The 19,944-nt window shown below is 37.0% G+C and overlaps 1 protein-coding gene across 1 annotated transcript in view; it reads right to left on the bottom strand.

Annotated features, from left to right (window-relative positions):
- The window catches only part of AXDND1 (axonemal dynein light chain domain containing 1), a 47,872-nt gene extending 29,012 nt beyond the window's left edge, over positions 1-18,860 (bottom strand). Inside the window, exons 1-11 of the mRNA XM_012728973.1 lie at positions 18,770-18,860; positions 17,326-17,498; positions 16,472-16,575; positions 12,785-12,905; positions 12,122-12,207; positions 9,389-9,445; positions 8,065-8,167; positions 6,755-6,876; positions 4,660-4,800; positions 3,859-3,963; positions 1,306-1,426 (exon numbers count right to left, since the gene is read on the bottom strand). Coding sequence (XP_012584427.1) covers positions 1,306-1,426; positions 3,859-3,963; positions 4,660-4,800; positions 6,755-6,876; positions 8,065-8,167; positions 9,389-9,445; positions 12,122-12,207; positions 12,785-12,905; positions 16,472-16,575; positions 17,326-17,498; positions 18,770-18,860 — 1,224 coding nt within the window. The remainder of the gene's footprint in view (positions 1-1,305; positions 1,427-3,858; positions 3,964-4,659; positions 4,801-6,754; positions 6,877-8,064; positions 8,168-9,388; positions 9,446-12,121; positions 12,208-12,784; positions 12,906-16,471; positions 16,576-17,325; positions 17,499-18,769) is intronic.
- Positions 18,861-19,944: the final 1,084 nt, after the last annotated feature.

Here is a 19,944-nt window from a genome sequence, read left to right as displayed (position 1 = left end):
GACCGCCCGTTGCTCCCCTCAGCAGTGTACTTCGTCAATCTGCCTGTTCTGCTCCCCACTCTATCCCTGGTGAATCCTCTCACTCTCCACATCTCTGGCCTGTACCCAGTTCTGTACAAATAAATAAATAAATAAATCTTTTTAAAATAAAAATTAGTGAAAAGAGCACTGTTTTACAAATCTCATTAATGCCTGCCTTAAACAGAACAGAGCTGGATATTCTGCCTCTGCATTCAATCTATTGCAATATCTTAAATCAATGTACACTCATGCGAGAATGAAAGTTAAAAAGGCAAAAAAAGTTTTTATACTACAATGAAACTAGTATTGACCTCATGAAAGGGTTCCAATGACTCCCCTCAAGGGTTCTTGAACAATACTTAGAAAACCACTGAAATACTGAATCAACTGTATAGTCTTTCAGTGAATGACTATGCTAGATACTATACATGTAGACTTGAACAAGAGAAAGACCTTTATTCAGGGAGTTGACATCTAGTCACCTAGGGAAAACCTAACATGAAACTGCTACCAGTGGTTAGTTCTCCAGAGAACAGAAAATCATTTGTCTTTTCTTTTCCTTCTACTAAATAACACCTAGCTCCCAGTTTGCTTCTCATATATTTACTGTCACATTTGTTTCCTCTGGGCTTGTCAATGTCCCTTTTGAAATTCTGCATCAAAATGGAACATTATATCCATCTTTCTTAATTTACTATTAGTATAAATAAAAGTTGAAAATTTTAACCTGCTCCAAACAACAGAAAAAAAATTCTTGTTCATATTTTATAGATGCTGGTGGAAAAAAAAAAGCCCCAAATTGGGCAACAGTCAGCTATCCAGTAGAGAAGAATCAAAAAAAGAGATGTCAACTTTCCCTTCATAAGGTCCATAATGGATATATTAATCACCAATTAAAATATACATATTCACATTTAAATTTGTTGCCCTTATTATGGAAAATTGCAATATGAAACTTTATCTAGAACAAAAACATTTGATTTCAGGACCCACCCTGGTGGTGCAGCAGGTTGGACCGCTGCACTGTGAAGCTAAGCCAACCCGTGGTGGCTCCAGTGCAAGTTCAATCCCCATCCTGGAGGTGACCCACATGGCACAGTAGATCTCTCCTGCTCACCACCCCCTGCTCCCTCAGCAGTGTACTTTGTTGATCTGCCTGTTCTGCTCCCTACTCTGTTTCTGGTGAATCCTCTTGCCAGCTCTGCACCTCTTGCTGTACCCCAGTTCTTTACGCATGAATAAATAAATCTTTTTTAAAAAAGTTTATAATTTCAGATGAACTACCTTCAGGGCTAATTCATATGTGGCAGAACTCCAGATATCTCTTTCTGCCATTAACTGTTTAATATCATTCTCCATTCTTTCTCTTTGCAATGTATATAAGTCATGGTATTCTTCTACAATTCTAAAAGAAAAATTAAGAAACAGCTATGTAGAAACTTTTTTAAAAAAAGAATGAACTTTGTTTAAAATGGCAGTTTGTTCTTTAGAAACTTTTCATAAGGTCATTATAGGAAAAACACAGGTATATTAATAACAGACAGTGAGATGGAAGAAAGAATATTGGTATTTCATTTGTAAATCTTACAAAAATCTTAAAATTAGAAGTTCAATGGCTGTTACCAGAAAGTTAAGAAATAGTCAATGTTGGTAAAGATGTGACGAAACAGAAACCTTCATCCACTGTTGGTGGGAATGTCAATTGTGCAGTCTCTATATAAAACAACAGGGAGCTTCCTAAAATATTGAAAACATAAATACCATAGGATCTGGTAATCCCATCTTTGGGTATTTGCCTGAAGGATATGAAAACATTTAACTCAAAAAAGACATATGCAACACAATTCACAATAACCAATATATGAAAACAGCCAAGTGCCTGATGGTAGGAGAACGGGTAAACATGATGTAGTATGGAGACACAGTGGGATGCTAGCCATAAAGAAAGATGAAATCTTGCCATTTGGCACAACATGGATGCCCCTCAGAGGATTATGCTAAGTGAGATAATCAGGAAAAAGACAAATACCTATGATTTCATTCATGTGTTATATAAAGAAAACAAGAACAAACTTTAAACTGATGAAAGAATGGTAGTTACCAGTGGGGATGAAGGAGAGGCGGGAAGGGTAAAAGAAGATGATTGGTTGTGGTACACACTGTACGGACATTTGGTGCGCTGGTGGGAAAAGTAATCTTGTCATCTAGACCACATTTTAAACTAATGATATCTCAGTTTAAAAAAAAATACATAAATCATTTCCTGCTCCAAACACCTTTCCATATTCTATATTTAGTCACTCGAATTTTTACAATATGGTACTCCAATGGTATAACAACACTATAATGAAAAATTCAGAATACAAGCAACAGTAATGGAGCAGTCTTATTTCTAAGTTTTATTCTCATAGAATTAGGATTCTCCATCAAAAGCACAAAGTCCCATGATTGTGATCAATATTTTTAAATTATCCATAATACAAAATTTAAAAAATTCTCTACCAATTACCCAAAAGCTTAAGTATAATCAAATACCTTTCTCTTAGCAACTTTTTTTTATGTATAGCTTATACCTTTTATTTTTAACTTATGCTGAAGCTTCTTTTAGAATTTAAAAGCCCTTCTCAGATTGAATACAAAGAAGTTGTAAAGTGACAGGTTATATTTCACAAATCTTTCCCATGTATTTGCTTAAGAATTGAAGATCAGTGGCAGAATTCTTATAGTTATAAAATCAGAAACCACCAGCATCAATTCCTAAAGCTTTCTTCTATCTGGAGGCTTCCATCTGTTTAAAGTAACTAAGAAAAAAATTAATCACACTGTGCATCACACACCTGTATATCATCAAATATTTGTATGAAAAATTCAAAAGTCTATACCCTTAAGAGCTGTGCAATTTATGAGTTCAATCCCTGGACAGGGAGGTGACACACTTGGTGTGGCAGACCTCTCCTCCTGACCCTCTTGCTGCTCCCCTCAGCAGTGTATTTCAATACATCTGCCTGTTCTGCTCCCCACTCTGTCTCTCATGAATCCCCTCAACCCCCACACTTCTGGTCCATCCCCCACTTCGGTATGCATTAATAAATAAATCTTAAAAAAAAAAAAGAACAGCATAAAATAGAATAAAAACTTGATGGATTCACAGATTCATGAAAACCTAAAAACAAACTAGGCTTACACTCTTAATTAAGAAAATAGAAACAGGCCCGCCCTGGTGGTGCAGCAGGTTAAAGCACAGCACTGAGAAGCTAAAGCCACTTCAGCATGGGTTCGATCCCTGCCCGCCCTGGAGGTGACCGGCCCGCTGCTCCCCTCAGCAGTGTATTTCCATGATCTGCCTGTTCTGCTCCCCACTCTGTCTCTGGTGAAGCCTCTCACTATCCCTGCACCTCTGGCCTGTACCCCAGTTCTGTATGCATAAATAAATAAATCTTCAAAAAAAAAATCTTGAAAATAAAAAAAAAAAAAGAAAATAGAAACAAAACCAGATACTTTTTTGTATGAGTTTGATAACAGACATTAGCAAATATATAGGTGAGAGGATACCCAGTACAACCACTCTGTGGAGCAGCTGGCAACATCTAGCAAGACAAGACAGTGCATATCCAATGACGCAGCAACTTGACATTTAGGTGTGCACCGTGGAAACCTCTCCCACAAAACAAGGTGTGAATTACAACAGTGCTTGGAGAATATATTTTAATTCTTGCAGGGACTGTTGCAATTTAAAAACAACAACAAAACAAAACTGTAAATATTTCTGTAAAATTTTGTGTCTTAAAATAAGATGTGAAGCAAGGATGACATAATGGCCAACACCTGGTAACTCACTTGGCATTCTTTTCAGCATCTAAAAGAGCCTGTGCCAAATCCTTGTGGGCCTTTTCTGCATCCTTTGTTAATTTTACATCATGGGCCCTAACCAGACACAGCTCCCTGAAATAAAACAAAGAAATTTTATAGTTACCATTGCAGATTTTCAACAAATTTCTACCCAGGAAATTAGGGTTATACTCTGGCAGCTTCTTATTTATCATGTTGACTTCTCTTCCTAGTTTTTAGACCTTTAAACCAAATCAAGAAATTCTGTGGACATATGGATGGAATCTTGCAGACTGGGCAATGGAATCAAGCTAGCTAGAAAAGACAGGCAAAAATGAAAGGGAGCCTGTAGCATGGAGTGAAATAGATGCTGACAGCAAGGCCTCCAGGCTGCCCTATCCAATTGTCTGACATGTGTGTCCTATGTTCTTCATTCTTGCACAAGGTTAAATGATCAATAACCTTAACTGCTACATAATGCTTATTCTCTTTGGGACTGGAACCTTAACATCCATTGTCATGGCACTGCTCTACAATCCTGATTGGCATAAACATCTCTAACTTGAAAGGAAGAAAAAAGAGTCTGTTCTCTGTCAAATATTCACAGAGCCCTAATTTTGTGTTAATATATACTACTTGTAACTACATTTATAGCTACAGGTCTAAGGCCAGTCCTTTCTCTTCTCTTGCTAACAATGATAAGATAGTAGAGTCCTTTCCTTTAGTTGTGCCACTTTCCCTGAATATTTTTTACTGTCTATAGACATGACTTTGACTTTGGTCTGTGGTTAAGATAATCACAGGGTTTACCTTGTCAGTTCCTCAATAACGTTCTTAAAATTGTACAATTCTTCTAAAATGCGCTGGTCCATCATTCGCTGAGTTACCATGTCTTTGTAGAAGTCAATCATCTGACGGGCAATTTGGTCAAGCATTTGAACATACCGCTCTCTGCATAAGAAAGAAGGCAAGTAAGACTTCATGCAGAAGAAAAAGATGCATGAGATGAAAAATTAAGGTTAGGGGAAAAAAACAGGAAACTAGATACAAGTGATATGTGAGAATGAGGCCAAAAGAGATAGATCTAGATTGGTCTATCCTCATATGCTCATACAAGTGAAGGAACTGTAGAGAATTTTAACTAGAGTCAGTTATTTGAAATACAAGGTTTGAGATGTAAAACAAAGGATTTATTTTATTTATTCTAATCTTAAACTCTATGAAGACAAGAACTATGTTTCTACACTTATATCTTTACAGCATCTGAAAGACTTCCTTGAATATAACAAAACCATAAAATTATTTCTGGTTTCTTCCTTTTTATCTGCATTTGGCATCCCAGGCCTTATCTAAGGTATTATGGTTAAAATCTATAAGCCCAGTATGTAGGAAGAAATTCAAAGTACTAACTGTAAAATTAAAAAAGAAGACTCAAATCAATGACCATTATTTCTACTTTAAATTCTAAAAACTAGACAAACAAAAGCAAATTTAAAAAGCCAAAGTAAGTGAAAGAAGTAAAATAATAATAATGATCAAAGCACAAACCAAAAAACTAGAAAACTGAAAATATATATAAAGGGAAAAAATAGTTTTTCAAGATGAGTAAAAATCAATAAACTCTAATCAGATAGAGCTGAACATAAAACAAGAAAAACTCCACAAGTTACTAACATCAAGAATGAGAAAGTTCATTAACATCATACAGATTCCATGGATATTAAAAAGTTAGTAAGGGGATATTATAAATAACTGCATCAATAAATTCAACAACTTAGAGGAAAAGGACAAATTCCTAAAGAGATGCAAACTAGCCAAACTGGAAAAACTCTGAATTTAGATAGATTTACTAGTGAATCCTACAAAACATTTACAGAATAAATGCCAAGCCTACACATAAACTGAAGAAAACAGTATCCATTCCCAATCATTCTCTGAAACAAACTATTAGTAAGTCATATCCAACAACATATAAAAATACAAAAATAAACAACAAACAAACCACACACACACATGCTTGAAACAGGTGGGAGTTATCTCGGGAGTTCAAGGTTGGACGAACATACGAAGAGTATATATAACACATCACAATGATAGAGGTGACATATGATTTCATCCCATTTTTTGTTTTAATCCATAAAACAAAAAAGAAAATAGCCCTCATAAAGGGCTTTATGAAAGATTGAAAGAGCTTTTTCCATTAAGTACAAAATTAAAATTACAAATGGTAAGAAAGCATGGTTAAATTGGCCGTGATTTTTAGTGGTGTATAAAATAAGGGTCTTATAATTAAAGGGTCTTTACTTTCAATGAAATACAGTAATAATAGTACTAAAAAACTGTATAATATAGTTTATCCAGAAAAAAATAAATCCAGAAAGAAAGTACATTAGTAGTTGTCAGGGACTGGGAAAAAGGGGAATGGAGAATGACTGCTAATGTGTACCAGTAAGGGGTTTTGCAGGGATGATGAAAACACTCCATAATTAAGACAATGGTAATGACTGCACAACTTTGCAAATACGCTAACTACCACCCTATACTTCAAAGGGCCGTATCTTATAACATGCTAATTCTACCCTAATAAGAAATCATAAAATATCTGTAGAAGTTATTGTTGTGATTCCTTGCATGGCATATACTCCTTTATGAATCGATTTACACACACTGAAAATTTAAACCCTTACATTAAGAGTAATCTGTCTTCCTAATACATCTACCCACTAATGCTAATTTTGTACTCTAGAAATAATCAGAATAAGTCCATTTATTCTTCCACCATCTAACTCTTGACATATATGAAAACAGTCTGTGTCCTCCCTCTTATGCCTTCTGTTATTCAGTCTAAACATAACTTAATATAAAATTCAAAAGAAAACTAGGATACTTCAGTAATAGCTCTAACCTGATTTTGGACAGCAGTTCTCCTCTATCTGCACAGTCTACACTGACTTGTCGAATAAGTTCATGAAATACTGTATTGTAAATGGTCTGCTCCTTCTTCATGGTATATAGCAGTTTGTGCATCTGCAGAAAATTGAGTAAGATTTCTTGCATCTTGTCAGTAAACACAATTTTAGGAGGTAAGCACTCTAAATGTGAATAAGTTTTAGAAAACCTAGATTACAATATTAGAAAAGTTTTAGAAAACCTAGATTATTTTACTTTATTTTCCTTTAAAAATACAAACACACAAATGGCATATTATTTTTTTAATCTATGGCTAATCACCTTCCTCTTTATATGATGCACTAAAAAAGTCACCCCAAAATAAAAAATCTGAATATAATTATGAGTACACATCGGACAAACCAAATTTGAGGAACATTCTATAGAACAGTCTGTAGTCTTCCAAATATCAAGATTTAAAAAAGCAAAAATTAAAACAAAGAATTGTTCCAGATTATAATTCTCTAAAGAAACAAGACAATTAAGAGTATTGCGTGATCCTGGGATCTAAAAATAGAGGAAAAAATAGCTATAGAAGACATTATAGGGGCAATGGATAAAATTAAAAATTTTAATATAAACTATATTAGGTAATATTGTCATTATTATTGTTAAGTGTCCTGATTTTGAGAATTATATTATAAACATGTAAAAGAATGTCCTCATAGGAAATATATTCTGAAATGTTTGATGGTAAAGACTGATGTCACAGACTTACTCTAAAATGGTTCAGAAAAAACTATGCATGCAAAGGAATATAGAGAGGGAAACAGACTGATAAATCATATTGGGCACAATGTAAACAGTTGGTGAAAGTTTACACAGGAATGGCTATAATAAACTTTCATGTAAGCTTCAAATCTATAAAATTAATCCATGAAACAAAAAAGAAATAGCCTCATAAAGGGCTTTATGAAAGATTGAAAGAGCTTTTCCATTAAGTACAAATTAAAATTACAAATGGTAAGAAAGCATGGTTAAATTGGCCGTGATTTTTATTGGTGTATAAAATAAGAGTCTTATAATTAAAGGGTCTTTATTTTCAATGAAATACAGTAATAATAGTACTAACAAACTATATAGTATTTCACATACCTTACATTCATTATACCATTCATTTAATCCCAACAATGCTGTGGTTTACATGTGAGGAAAATAAAAGACAGGTACATGACTTACTAAGGTTACCAGCTATCAAATGACAGGGCATTTTACCTCCAGAGTGCATGCTCTTAACCATTAGATTACATTGCTCTTGGCAGTTACCTTGGTTGGCCCTGTATATTCCTGAATTTCCACACCAGCCCTCTCTAGCATAGTATCCATCACATCATTTAGCTGGACCACTTCTACTCTTTTATTAGGTTTCCTATAAGATTAAGGTAACAGACATATGTCAATTAGTATTAAAATAATCACGATCAAATGGCAAAGAGAATATACATAAAGAAAACAAATACCTATGGAATATTAATGGCATTTTAAAGTATTAGACCTATATGCTTCTAGGATATCAGCAAGACAATTTTAAAGACAGCAAAAAAAAAAAAAAAGAACAAAAGAAAGAAAAGCAAAATGAAAATGCATGATCCTATCCTTCAAAAAAGAAAACAACGTATCCCACCCCCACCAGGGAAAAATTCTATATACCCACTGTGTAGGAGTCTAAGAACATAGAAAAAAACATGGAGAGATAAATACCAAGCTCTTAACATGGGTTACTTTACAATATAAGGGAAGAAAAGGGACAAAGAAGAGAGGAAAGGGAGAAGAAAAAAGATTATAGCAAGATGGAGAAATACTTATGATTAAATATAAAATATGAAAGTATTTTATATATGATTCAGCAATCCAACTTCTGAGTATATCCAAAAGAACTAAAATTAGGAACTCCAAGAGATATTAGCACTTTTACATTCACTGCATTGCCAAACTATTTACAAAATGTGGAAACAACCTAAACATTCATACATTCATTGACAATGAGTAGATAAAGGTGATGTATACACACACACACACACACACACACACACACACACACACACTGGAGTATTATTGAGCCCTAAAAAATGAAGTCTTCAGTGAATGAACCTGGAGGGCATTATGTAATAAGCCATTTAGATATTTTAGACAAATGCAACCCAATTCTATTTACATGAGATATTTAAAATAGTTCAATGCTTAGCAATGAAATGGTAGTTTCCAGGGGTGGGAGGTGTGGGGTGGTCATAAGGAAAAATGGCCAAAAGACAGTTAAGCAAAGTGAATAGTTCTATAGATTTGTATACAATGGTATGCCTATAGTTAGCAATAATGTATTGCACACTTCAAATTTTACTAAGTAAGTGTTCTATTTAAAGGGAAAATAGAAATTTGAAATGATCAGTCTATTATTTGAATACTGTTATAAATATGTAAAAATTGAACATACAATTGAAGAAATGAAAACACTAATTAGAAAACAAAATTGTAAGCAATTATTGTTTCTTCTGTAATTAAAATAGATTTTGTATAATAAATTACCAAGAAAAAGGAATACATATGTATATATTATTTCTAAGAAACACTTTCAAAAATAAATTTTACTTACATGGATGGGAAGAGCAATAATCTGTTTTCACTGTCGGTGAGGAGAGTAGTATATTTGCTAGAATAAATAAAATAAGAAAATGTTACTGTAAGATAATCACTGGGCTTGTCACATATCACAACACGATAAACTAAAGACTATGGAATTGAGAAGATTGATGCAATCATATAGATTAATCATTTTGTACTTAAGATCATGCCAAAATAGTCTAAGACATAGACAGTCACAGATGTAATATTTTTCATATTTGGAACATTTTTTAGGAGCTTTCATTACAATCCAAAATATGTTACAATATGAACATTTCCATGATTTAGTTTACCTTTTCAAAGGTGGAAGGATGTTATAAGAACATTGATATCAACAAAGTGGATAAATAGGTTATTAAATTAATAAGAAGCAGAGATGAAACTAGAACCTAGTTTTCCTAACTCCCAGCCCTAGCTGTCCTCTGAAAGTGATTGATTATACTTCCATAAGTATTACAATGAAAACCACATCAGGGCCCTCCCTGGTGGTGCAAAAGGTTAAAGCACAGCCCTATGAAGGTAGCCACAAATTATCAGAAATGAGTGTGAGAAAAGTTTAGAACTAATATTCCCAGAGCAATAAGCAAACCTAACATTCAGATCTCCGTTCCTAAGTACCATAACCCACTAAAAGGACTCAGTACTCCCTGGAGATGAGACTCATAGCTCATTGCAGACCTGGAGGTTGGGAATACAAGATGAACCTGGAGACCCTACCGAGTCAGAGAGGGAACATTCCAGGAGTGATGAGAAAATGTCCAAAGAACTCAAGAGCCACCTTAACAGAGCAGCCACTGTCCACATGTAGGGGAAATTGAACATCAAAATATAAATCGAGGGCCTCCCTGGTGGCACAGCGGGTTAAAGCACAGCAATAAGAAGCTAAAGCCACTTCCGCATGAGTTCGATTCCCGCCTGCCCCGGAGGTGACCACATGGCGTGGCAGACCTCTCCTGACCTGCCTGCTGCTCCCCTCAGCAGTGTACTTCTTAGATCTCCCTGTTCTGCTCCCCACTCTGTCTCTGGTGAAGTCTCTCACCGCCCCTGAGCCTCTGGCCTGTACCCCAGTTCTGTATGCACAAATAAATAAATCTTTAAAATATATATATAAATCGAATAAAATTACAGCCCACTAACTAAAACTGAAGTTCAAGATTGCAAATGTCAACTAATACATATAAAGCAAATGATGGAGCTAAAAATATCCAAAAGACTTACTCTTGTAAGTGTATGTGTATATGTGTGTGCGTGGTAAAGCAAAAAATGAAAAATGGAAATACTCAGTGAATCAAGATGGAGTATATGGGAGTTCCTTGTAATTTTTTTATAATCCTTAGGTTATATAAAAATAAAAAGAACAGATGTGTGAAATAATGTGAAAGTGACACTGGATATTTGTTATAGAAACTTCATCTAAAAGTTGTAGTCTCATTTTTTAAAGATTTACTGATTTATACATATAAGAATTGGGGTACTGAGCCCTCCCTGGTGGGGCAGTGGGTTAAAGCACACTTTCTGCAGCCATTGCAGCATGAGCTTGATCCCCGGCCAGGGAACCTGACCCACATGGTACAGCAGGCCTCTCCTATCTCACCCACTGCTCCCCTCAGCAGTGTATTTCAATCAAACTGTCTGTTCTGCTCCCCACTCTGTCTCTGGTAAATCCTCTTACCACCCCCCTCTGGCCTGTACCCCAGTTCTGGTGTGCATAAATAAATAAATCTTTAAAAGAAAAAAAGAACAGGCCAGAGGTGCAGAGGGTAAGAGGATTTCCCAGAGACAGAGTGTGGAGCAGAACAGGCAGACTGACTGAAATACACTGCTGAGGGGAACAGCAGGTAAGACAGGAGATGGTCTATTCATTCAGAGGTGCAGTGGCTGGCAATAACTTGATAGCACTGAGACTTTAACCTAGGGAGGCCCTGAAGCTGTAGTCTTTTAAATCGTGAAACATTCAGTGCTATTTCAGAAGATAAACGCAAAAAACTATGTTCAATCCCATGAACAGGAATCAAGGAACTGGAGATGACTAGTCAGCTGTCACAAGCTAAACTCGAGAAAATGCATTAAGAGATTCCAGCTTAGAAAGCTAGTCCTTTGTTTTCAGAGTCATTACTCAAACCATTACTAAAGAAGTATAGTCAAGGGCCTCCCTGGTGGCACAAGGGGTTAAGTCTTAGCACTACAAAGCCATCAGCAGCCTGCAACATGAGTTCCACCCCCAGCCAGGGAGCTGACCCACAGGGCACAGCAGACCTCTCCTGTCTTGCCTGCTGCTCCCCTCAGCAGTGTGTTTCAGTAGATCCCACTGTACTTCTCCCCAACTCTGTCTCTGGTGAATGTTCTTACCCACCCACCACCCACAGATACCTCTGGCCTACACTTCTAGCTCTTGTGTGCATAAATAAATAAATCTGGGGGCAAAAAGTACAGTTAAGCATGTAAAACCAAGATCTATTTTCTTTGAAATATAAAATTAAACACTAAGAAAAGACAGCACATCTTAATCACAAAATATCCCTTTAGTAACAACTTTTTCATTAGTTTTTTATACTTTTCTTATATTTTATGAGGATGATAGGCCAAGTGTTTCCTTGGCAGACATTGCCTAGCAACATGACAGAACTGTTCTTAAGTTCTTCTATGTCTGGGAAGGTGGAAACAGTTTAACTTGCTGCTATTCAGTAGCTGCCACAGTACTCACTCATCATAACACTCCAAACCTGAGACACCTGTATTTGACACAATATGAAATTCTTCAGGAATCAAAGTATCCGTCAGTTTCTTTGGCTTACAAAGAGAATAACAAGAATAAAAATATTAGTAGATAAAAACAAAACAAAACTGAGTAGCACAATTCTTGACTGCTATCCCTAAGGGTGACAGTAGCTAAGAGATTTTAATTAGAGAACTAACAATGTTAGTAGTGGCCATGACAAGACCAAACTTTCAGCAGAGCTTCTATCAGAATTACAAAAAATAATGAATTAGAGAATAACCATGGTTTTAATATTAATTCCATGTGTCCTACATATTCAGAAATTCACTGATGCTTTCATATTCAACAGGAATTTAATAGCCACCTTAGATATGCCAAAAGTAAGAATTCCGCATTTAAGTTGTGGTTCTCTTAAAAAATAATAGTAATAATAAATCTAGTCTCCTACTGTATTTTCTAGATTAAAATGTGTAAGTGTGGTTTGAAAAATATTTTAAAATAAGATATCTTTGATCTTTTCCCACTAAATATCCTTTTATAGATGTAATTAGAAATGGTTATAAAAACTGATAAGATATTGCTTTATATTTTGAGGAATGACTTTTTTAAGCAGAGAAAGGCTGAGGAAATTACTTGCCCACTATTTACCTTATGAGGCATAATGACACCATCAGGTGGCTGTAATGAATGGCTGGAACGTGGAGGACAGACTGCACCCTCTCTAGTCTCTCCTTTAACATATCTCACGTCATACAGAAAAGAAATATCCCTATAAGAAAAATATATTTACAAAATAAGTTTTTTGGTTTTGTCCGGCTAATGGAGAAGAGTAGGTGAGGTTCACACACAACCTTCTCATACTTTATTAAGAAGCTGAAGTGATAGACTTATCTCCCCCTCATTCTTCCCCTTTTCCACCTCAAGCTGCTCATTCACATCAGATACTTACTTTCCCTTTCCTTAAATCTCAGGTTAAGATGCATTTTCTTCCCCAGGGTTCTTTCTCAGTGCATGTCCCTGATTTCAACTTTGCCCACACCCTCATTCCATCAGTCTTAACTTCTGTGTGCCTCTCTCCCCTTCGAATAGAACATTCTCCTTGTCTGTTAACTCAGGATTATCCCCCTTCTAAAAACCTTCCTTTGACCATTCATTGCTGTCATATTATCATGATCTGTCTACCTACCTACCTACTTATCACTCTCTGTTAATCAGACTTCTTGAAATTTCCCTGCAACCTGATTTTTGTACCCAGCATCCCCATTTATCTTCTGCAAACATTCTTCAGAAAGCTGATAAAGCTTTCTCCTGCTAACTTACCAGTTATTTTCCACTATTTCCCTGATGATGATAATGTCATTATGCAGTGCATAATTATACCTAGGAGTGGGATGACTAAATCACATGGTAACTCTATTCTTAATTTTTTGAGGAACTGACAAACTGTTTTCCAAAGACACTGTATAATTTTACATTCCCAGCAGCAATGTATATCAATTCCAGTTTCTCTGCATCCTCACAGATACTTGTTCTTGTCTGTCTTTTATTATGGCCATCCTAGTGTGATTAGGGTCTCATTGCAAGTTGACTTGCATTTCCTTGTGGCCAGTGATGTAGACCATCTTTTCCTGTGTTGACTAAGCCATTTTAATCATCTGTGAACAACTGTTCAAAGACTAAATGCCTACTCAAGAGTAAATACTCCCGAAAACTTTTGTGGCAGCCTTGGAAGTAGTAACCTCTATAAGAGGTTAATTCCAGTTCTAGAAGTTGTTCCCAAAGACATAGACACACAAATACTCCTTTAGCCCTTGCAACAATTTTAAAAATACTCAATTTCCTGCATTCCACTTTTTCCTGTTTAAAATATCTACAGTGTTTTACTTTCTGCACTGAGCTCTGACAAATGAAGGTGTCAAAAATAACTCAGAGGCTATCTGCTTGGTTCTTTTGTATTTTACTGTTATGCTCTGCATAGTTAAAGTTGCTGGACAAGTTACCTCCTGTTGTGAGTACTATATTAATTGTGTACACATCTATTAATTTTTTACTGGCCATAACAAATTACCACAAATTTAGCAGCTTATCAAAAAAAAAATTTTTTTAATCTCAGGTCCAATACATTAAGATTTAGGTATTAAGTTCTTCCTATCTTCATCTTCAAAATCAACGGCAGATTAAATCCCTCTCTCTCCAGTCCTCTCCCCTACCCGCCCTGGAATCTGAATGTCTTCCTCCTCCTGTCTCATCTCTCTGACCCATTAAATGCCTTCCTTTTCTACTTCTGAAGGCTCAGGCAATTAGATTGGACCCACACTGATAAGCCAGGATAATCTCTCCAGCCCCAAATCCTTAATCTTAATCACATCTTCAAAATTCCTTTTGCTACAGTTGCAAGGATTACAATGACAACAGGGGGGTAGAAGAGGGTGTGGGCAGGGAGGTACAACAAAGACCTGCACATAGAAAAACCCCAAGTCAGAAATCACTTAATATTTGATGTCAATTTATGGCTGCATTCAGATATGAAGTCATGAATCCCTTAATGATAGAGATATACAGTTTTTAATAATATAATGGTTTATTTTTTCATCATTTTGTGCCTTTTTCCATCTCAGTTGTAATCCCCGTGGGCTTCCCATCACCAAATCACCCGTGTGCATTAACCATAGTCCTGTGCATTCCCCGCCCCCCACTGTTTTTGATCCCATTCCCCACTCCACCCCCATAAAATGTCTCTGGTATATAGTTGTTCATTATTATTATTATTTTCTCCCCTGGTCCTTTACACTCCTGCTCTGAGTGAAACCATCCGGTATTTTTACTTTTCTTTCTGGCTTACTTCACTAAGCATGATCTTTTCCAGCTCCAATGTTAGAGATATATTTTAAAAAATGTTTTGATAGGCAATTTCACCATTGTGCCAGCACTGGAGAGTATCTAGACCACACACCTGCTACACACATAGGCTATACAGTGTAGCCTATTGAGACCACCATCATATTTAGTCCGTTGTTGACCTGTAAGTGCTGCTAGTGCATAGCTAATGAATTATTTAAGTACTTCCAACATCGCTTCACTACTCATTATTACTATTAATAATCATAACCATGATCTGAAGGTATAAAATAATGTACAGATACTTTGACACTCAAGTCCCAGAACACAAAAGCCTATGGACCACGTTTCTGTCACTTTTCTTAGCACAAAGAAATAGCTGAGTACTAACACCTTTTACTTAAATAGCACTGTGTAGTTTAACAAGTGCCCTTGCCTCTATTATCTCACCTGTGCTTGCAATAACCCTAGGAGATACATAAAAGAGAGTGAGTCAATTATAAGGAAGAAAACAGAACTCAGAAATACTAAATAACCTTCCATATATTGTAAAAGTTTAAAAATTTCTTTTAGATGAAGTGACATTTCAGTAAGGTGTAGGCAGAAAAAAAACCGATAAATGGACAATAGATAGAAAGTGAACAGGTCATAATTTTTAAGGGAAAACTATGACATTTAGGATATTTTTAGGAATGATATGAAGACAACAGATATCATTTGTTAACTGGCCTGAAACAGTGCAAAGATTAAGTGTTCACAGGGCCCTCCCTGGTGGCACAACAGGGTAAAGCACAGCACTATGAAGCTGTCTGCAGTCACTGCAGCACAAGTTCAATCCCCCACCTGGGAGGTGACCCACATGGCGCAGCAGACCTCTCCTGACCCACCCATTGCTCCGCTCAGCAGTGTATTTCAGTACATCTACCTGTCCTGCCTCCCACTCTGTCTCTGGTGAATTCTCTCACCCCCCTCCCCACTTCTGGCCTGTAGCCCAGTTCTTGTATGCATAAATAAATATTTTTTTTAAAAAAAGATTAAGGGTTCACTTTGAGGAAAACCAAGAATGAAGAATTTGTTTTTCAAGGTTTTCTGCATCAAGAAGCTATACTGTCTACCTAAAGGCATTCTGCTTGTCTGCTCCTGTCCTCTTTTCTAGGGTACAACCAGGAAGGGGAGTAAGGAGCACACAGAAGCATACAAAAAAGCAAATCTAAACAAACCAGAGTAGGTAGAGCCAGCACCTATTGCCAACCTATTGGAAAACATACACAAAATGATGGTTCCTGTGCCCTCTTCAAATTGTACAGACGCATCAAAGACACTGTCAACCTTAAAATCAAATTCAGGTCATAGACTTCAGTGAACAATAAATGTTTACCTTGACTTACAAAAAAAAACTAAAATTCTGGGTTTTCTCAAACATGCCCTTCCCTCGGAAAGCTAACTGTGAAAATAACTTATTCATTTGCATCTACCTCACTATCTTCCTTTTTTTACCTTCCAGCTCCTGTTAGGGAAACAGGATGGTCAATCAAATATCTGAATTTATTCCTTCGAAGAGGGTGTTGCCACACTCCATCAACAGAGCGGGGAAGAGTACCCTGGGAAAAAAACAAAAAACAATCACACAGCAGAGGGCGCTTTAGTCATATTAAGTCTATTAATCCTTTGGAATAATTACATTAAAGGCAATTGGATATTCTATAGGAAAAGGAGACACCCTCTTCAATACTATGAGTTTATCAAAACTAGAACAATTAATAATGAAAGAGAAATATCAAGACAAAGAGTAATAGTGATCATTTTAGTAAATCACATAAAAACAGGCTAATGGATTTATTCAAGCTTTGCCTTTGGAAACATCTGGTGCAAATGATTTTAGTTCTCAAACTACAAAATTAAATTTTTTGTAAAAAACATATTTACCCTTATTTATTTATGCATACAAGAAGTGTAGAACAAGGCGCAGGGGGGGAGTGGAGGTCAGAGTACAAGCCAGACATGCAGGGATGGTGAGAGGATTCACCAGAAACAGAGTGGGGAGCAGAACAGGCAGGTCAGTGAAGTACACTGCTGAGGGGAGCAGCAGGTGAGACAGGAGAGGTCTGCTGCTCCATGTGGGTCAGCTCCCTGCCGAGGATAGAACTCAGGCCTCATAGCTAGCTACTGCTTGAGAGCACTGAGACTTTAATCCTGGGCCACCAGTGAGGCCCTCAAACTACAAAATTAACTTTCAAATAATTTTTAAGACAATCTAGATTATATATCTTCACTTCAATAAATACTTAATGAACTGGATACCTAAATGATAAGTGTTTCTAAGTACTCTCTATATATATGTATATACACACCTTTGGGGCTTTAATTTTTTTAGGCGGCAGTAAGTTTTCTGGACAAGGGCCAGCATTAGCTGCAGAGGTCAGAGAAACAAGAACTTCCTGGGGGATGAATTCATTCTGAAGGGAAGTAGGAAGGGGTTTTGAATGATCCATCATATTTTTTTTCTCCCTTAGTTCAGGAAGTCCTAAGAAAGTAATGGAGAGGAAAAGTTTACTACAGTTTTTGGAGAGTTAGAGGTTCCCAGGTTGTCTCACCAATCCCATCTATACATTTTTAACAGAGAGAAACATTGCTTCTAACTGATTGATTTAGAATTGCTTCTAATTTGAATAGTAAATATTTAAAGACTGAATATCATCTAGTTAAGAAAAAGAAACACGTATCTCACACATCAGACAATGGTTCATAAACCTGTATCAACCTCCATTATTCCAAAATTAAACTCACTTCACTTGTTCAATTAATTAGGATAGCCATAAAATAATGGGAATATTGCTTTTCCCTTTGATGTGAAGTAGTAAAGAAAATCTTCTCAAAACTGTCAAGTTATTTAGTTATTTTTTCTATCTAAGCTCAAAAGTGAAATTAATAGTATTAGATTGCGGCATGTATAGAGTGGACGGGTTCTGAGTAGGATTTAAAAGAATTCAGATTGCTGAAAAGGCAGGCAGAGTGTGGAATAATCTGAAAAAACTGATAAGAGTAAGGCAGAGGACTTGTAAAGGAATAGGGTTTGTCCTAATTTAGGAAAAGATCTGTAAGTCAATCAAGCAGAACTGGATTGTCACTCCTCTTGAAGAATTGGCACTAATCTATGCCCTTCCATACTGTAGTTTATGTTTATTTCTATAAGGAGGTATCATGCTTTGATTGACATCAAAACCTCTCAAGGTCACATTACCAAATCTCTTAAAAGTTTAGGATGGCGTCAGAATAGCAGAGGAAACAAAAATATGTAAAAGTTTAGCATATGGGTAGCTGATTATTCTCGGCCAGATCTGCATGTTGTTACCTCTATATAAATAGAAAACTTCAATGAGAAATTACTTTATTTAGAGTTACTAACTACTAAAACCTAGAACAAATTTGTATACTGCACTAAATTTCCTATCTTCCTTTTATCACCACTATTAAGTTCCTTATGGTCATATACTAGATACCCAAAAAGTACTGTTTCATGTACCTGCTGGTATTTAAAATAGGGAAAATTTGAGACAATATAAAACTCCTCCGCATTTGGGGTAAAATCACAGTCTTAGGTGGAAAAGTGAAACAGGACTGATTACAAAATACCATAAAAGGAATGACTGAAGGAATGGCTTTATAGAAACAGTGTATTGGGAAAACGAAGCTAATTAAGGTATCCTAAAATCTCCGATTAAGGGAAACAGTAGATGACCTCTGATTTCTGTCTGGTGTCAACACTGTGTCTGGGAGATCCGTGAAGAACTTTACCTGTCTCTTCCTTGGATAAAAATTTTAATCTTTTGCCCATAGGTGTTGACGCGGAGTTTACCAAGGCAGATGGCGTTTTCGAGGGAGACATCATAAACAATGCCACCTATCACTCCATCACTTTAGTAATTCAAAATATTCCTACAGAAAGCTAACCTAGCAACAAATCAGCGGCGTTCAGGATTTGGCTGAGCGGCTACACTGTCCTGAAGGCAAAAAAGGAAAAGAAAGAAACCCGTTAAGTGCTTATGTTAAAGTCGAAGTCTACAGTTCATCTAGTATGAGCTTTCCTTCTCTGAGGAGACCTCTGGGCTCTCTCGGGTCACCTGACGCGACCGCGAAGCCGGATCCCGGGCCAAGCCAGAAGGCGCTCCGCCCACCCCACCGTCCGAGGGACTGCGCCCCAGGGAGGGCGCCCCTCGCTCCTGGCCGGTGAGCTTGGGTCCCCGGCCTCCCCCCAACCGCGTTCTCGGACTCCGCGGCTCCAATGAGTGTGCGTCAGGCAGAGTTCCCGGCGTTTCTGCAAAGTGACGGAGCACAAACTCGAGATGCTCGTACTGGAAATTTGTGTTTCCCGCCAGGCATCTTGTCGCCTCGCCTTTCCCAGAACGCCTGCGTGTTGTGTTGTCATAGAAACCCAGGACCCCGAGCCTCCGTGACCCTCAATAGGGGCTGCCTTCGGCGGTGCCGACGGAGGAGAAAGACACCATCCCAACAACCTGTGGGAGACCCGATGTTTTAGATCACAACATAGGTTCGGTGGTGATAAGTAGAGAACTAAAAAGTTTAATCCCGCCGTTCTCACGGAGAGAGTATCTTCACCCCAGGGGTGCTGCCCGCAGGCCGGCGCCACTGCGCAGGCGCCAGAAAAGCGGGGCTTGCACCCTGTGTTCCTCCCCTACTTCTTAAAGCTCCTCTTTGGACGTAGGAAGTGGGAGTATTTGAGCAAAAGCAACCCTTAAAATTGTTTTCCATCGCTCTAGCCCACTGTTTGTTTCACATATTTTCCTAAAAGCCAAAGTAAGCAGGAAATTGGATAATCAGAAGCTCTGGGTTGACATCAATTAAGATTTTGTTGGGGTGCTGTCCCTGTCCTTAGTATCTTGATCGTGTGTTCCTTGGACTGTTAAGTACTGCCCTGTGGAGCGAGCTGGAAGCATCCCTATTCATTCATT

The sequence above is a fragment of the Condylura cristata genome, unplaced genomic scaffold (genome assembly GCF_000260355.1).
Source record: "Condylura cristata isolate star-nosed mole 26May11 unplaced genomic scaffold, ConCri1.0 scaffold00024, whole genome shotgun sequence".
NCBI lineage: Eukaryota > Metazoa > Chordata > Mammalia > Eulipotyphla > Talpidae > Condylura > Condylura cristata.
Note: the sequence above shows the minus strand (reverse complement) of the source record. Positions and strands in the feature narration are given on the sequence as shown.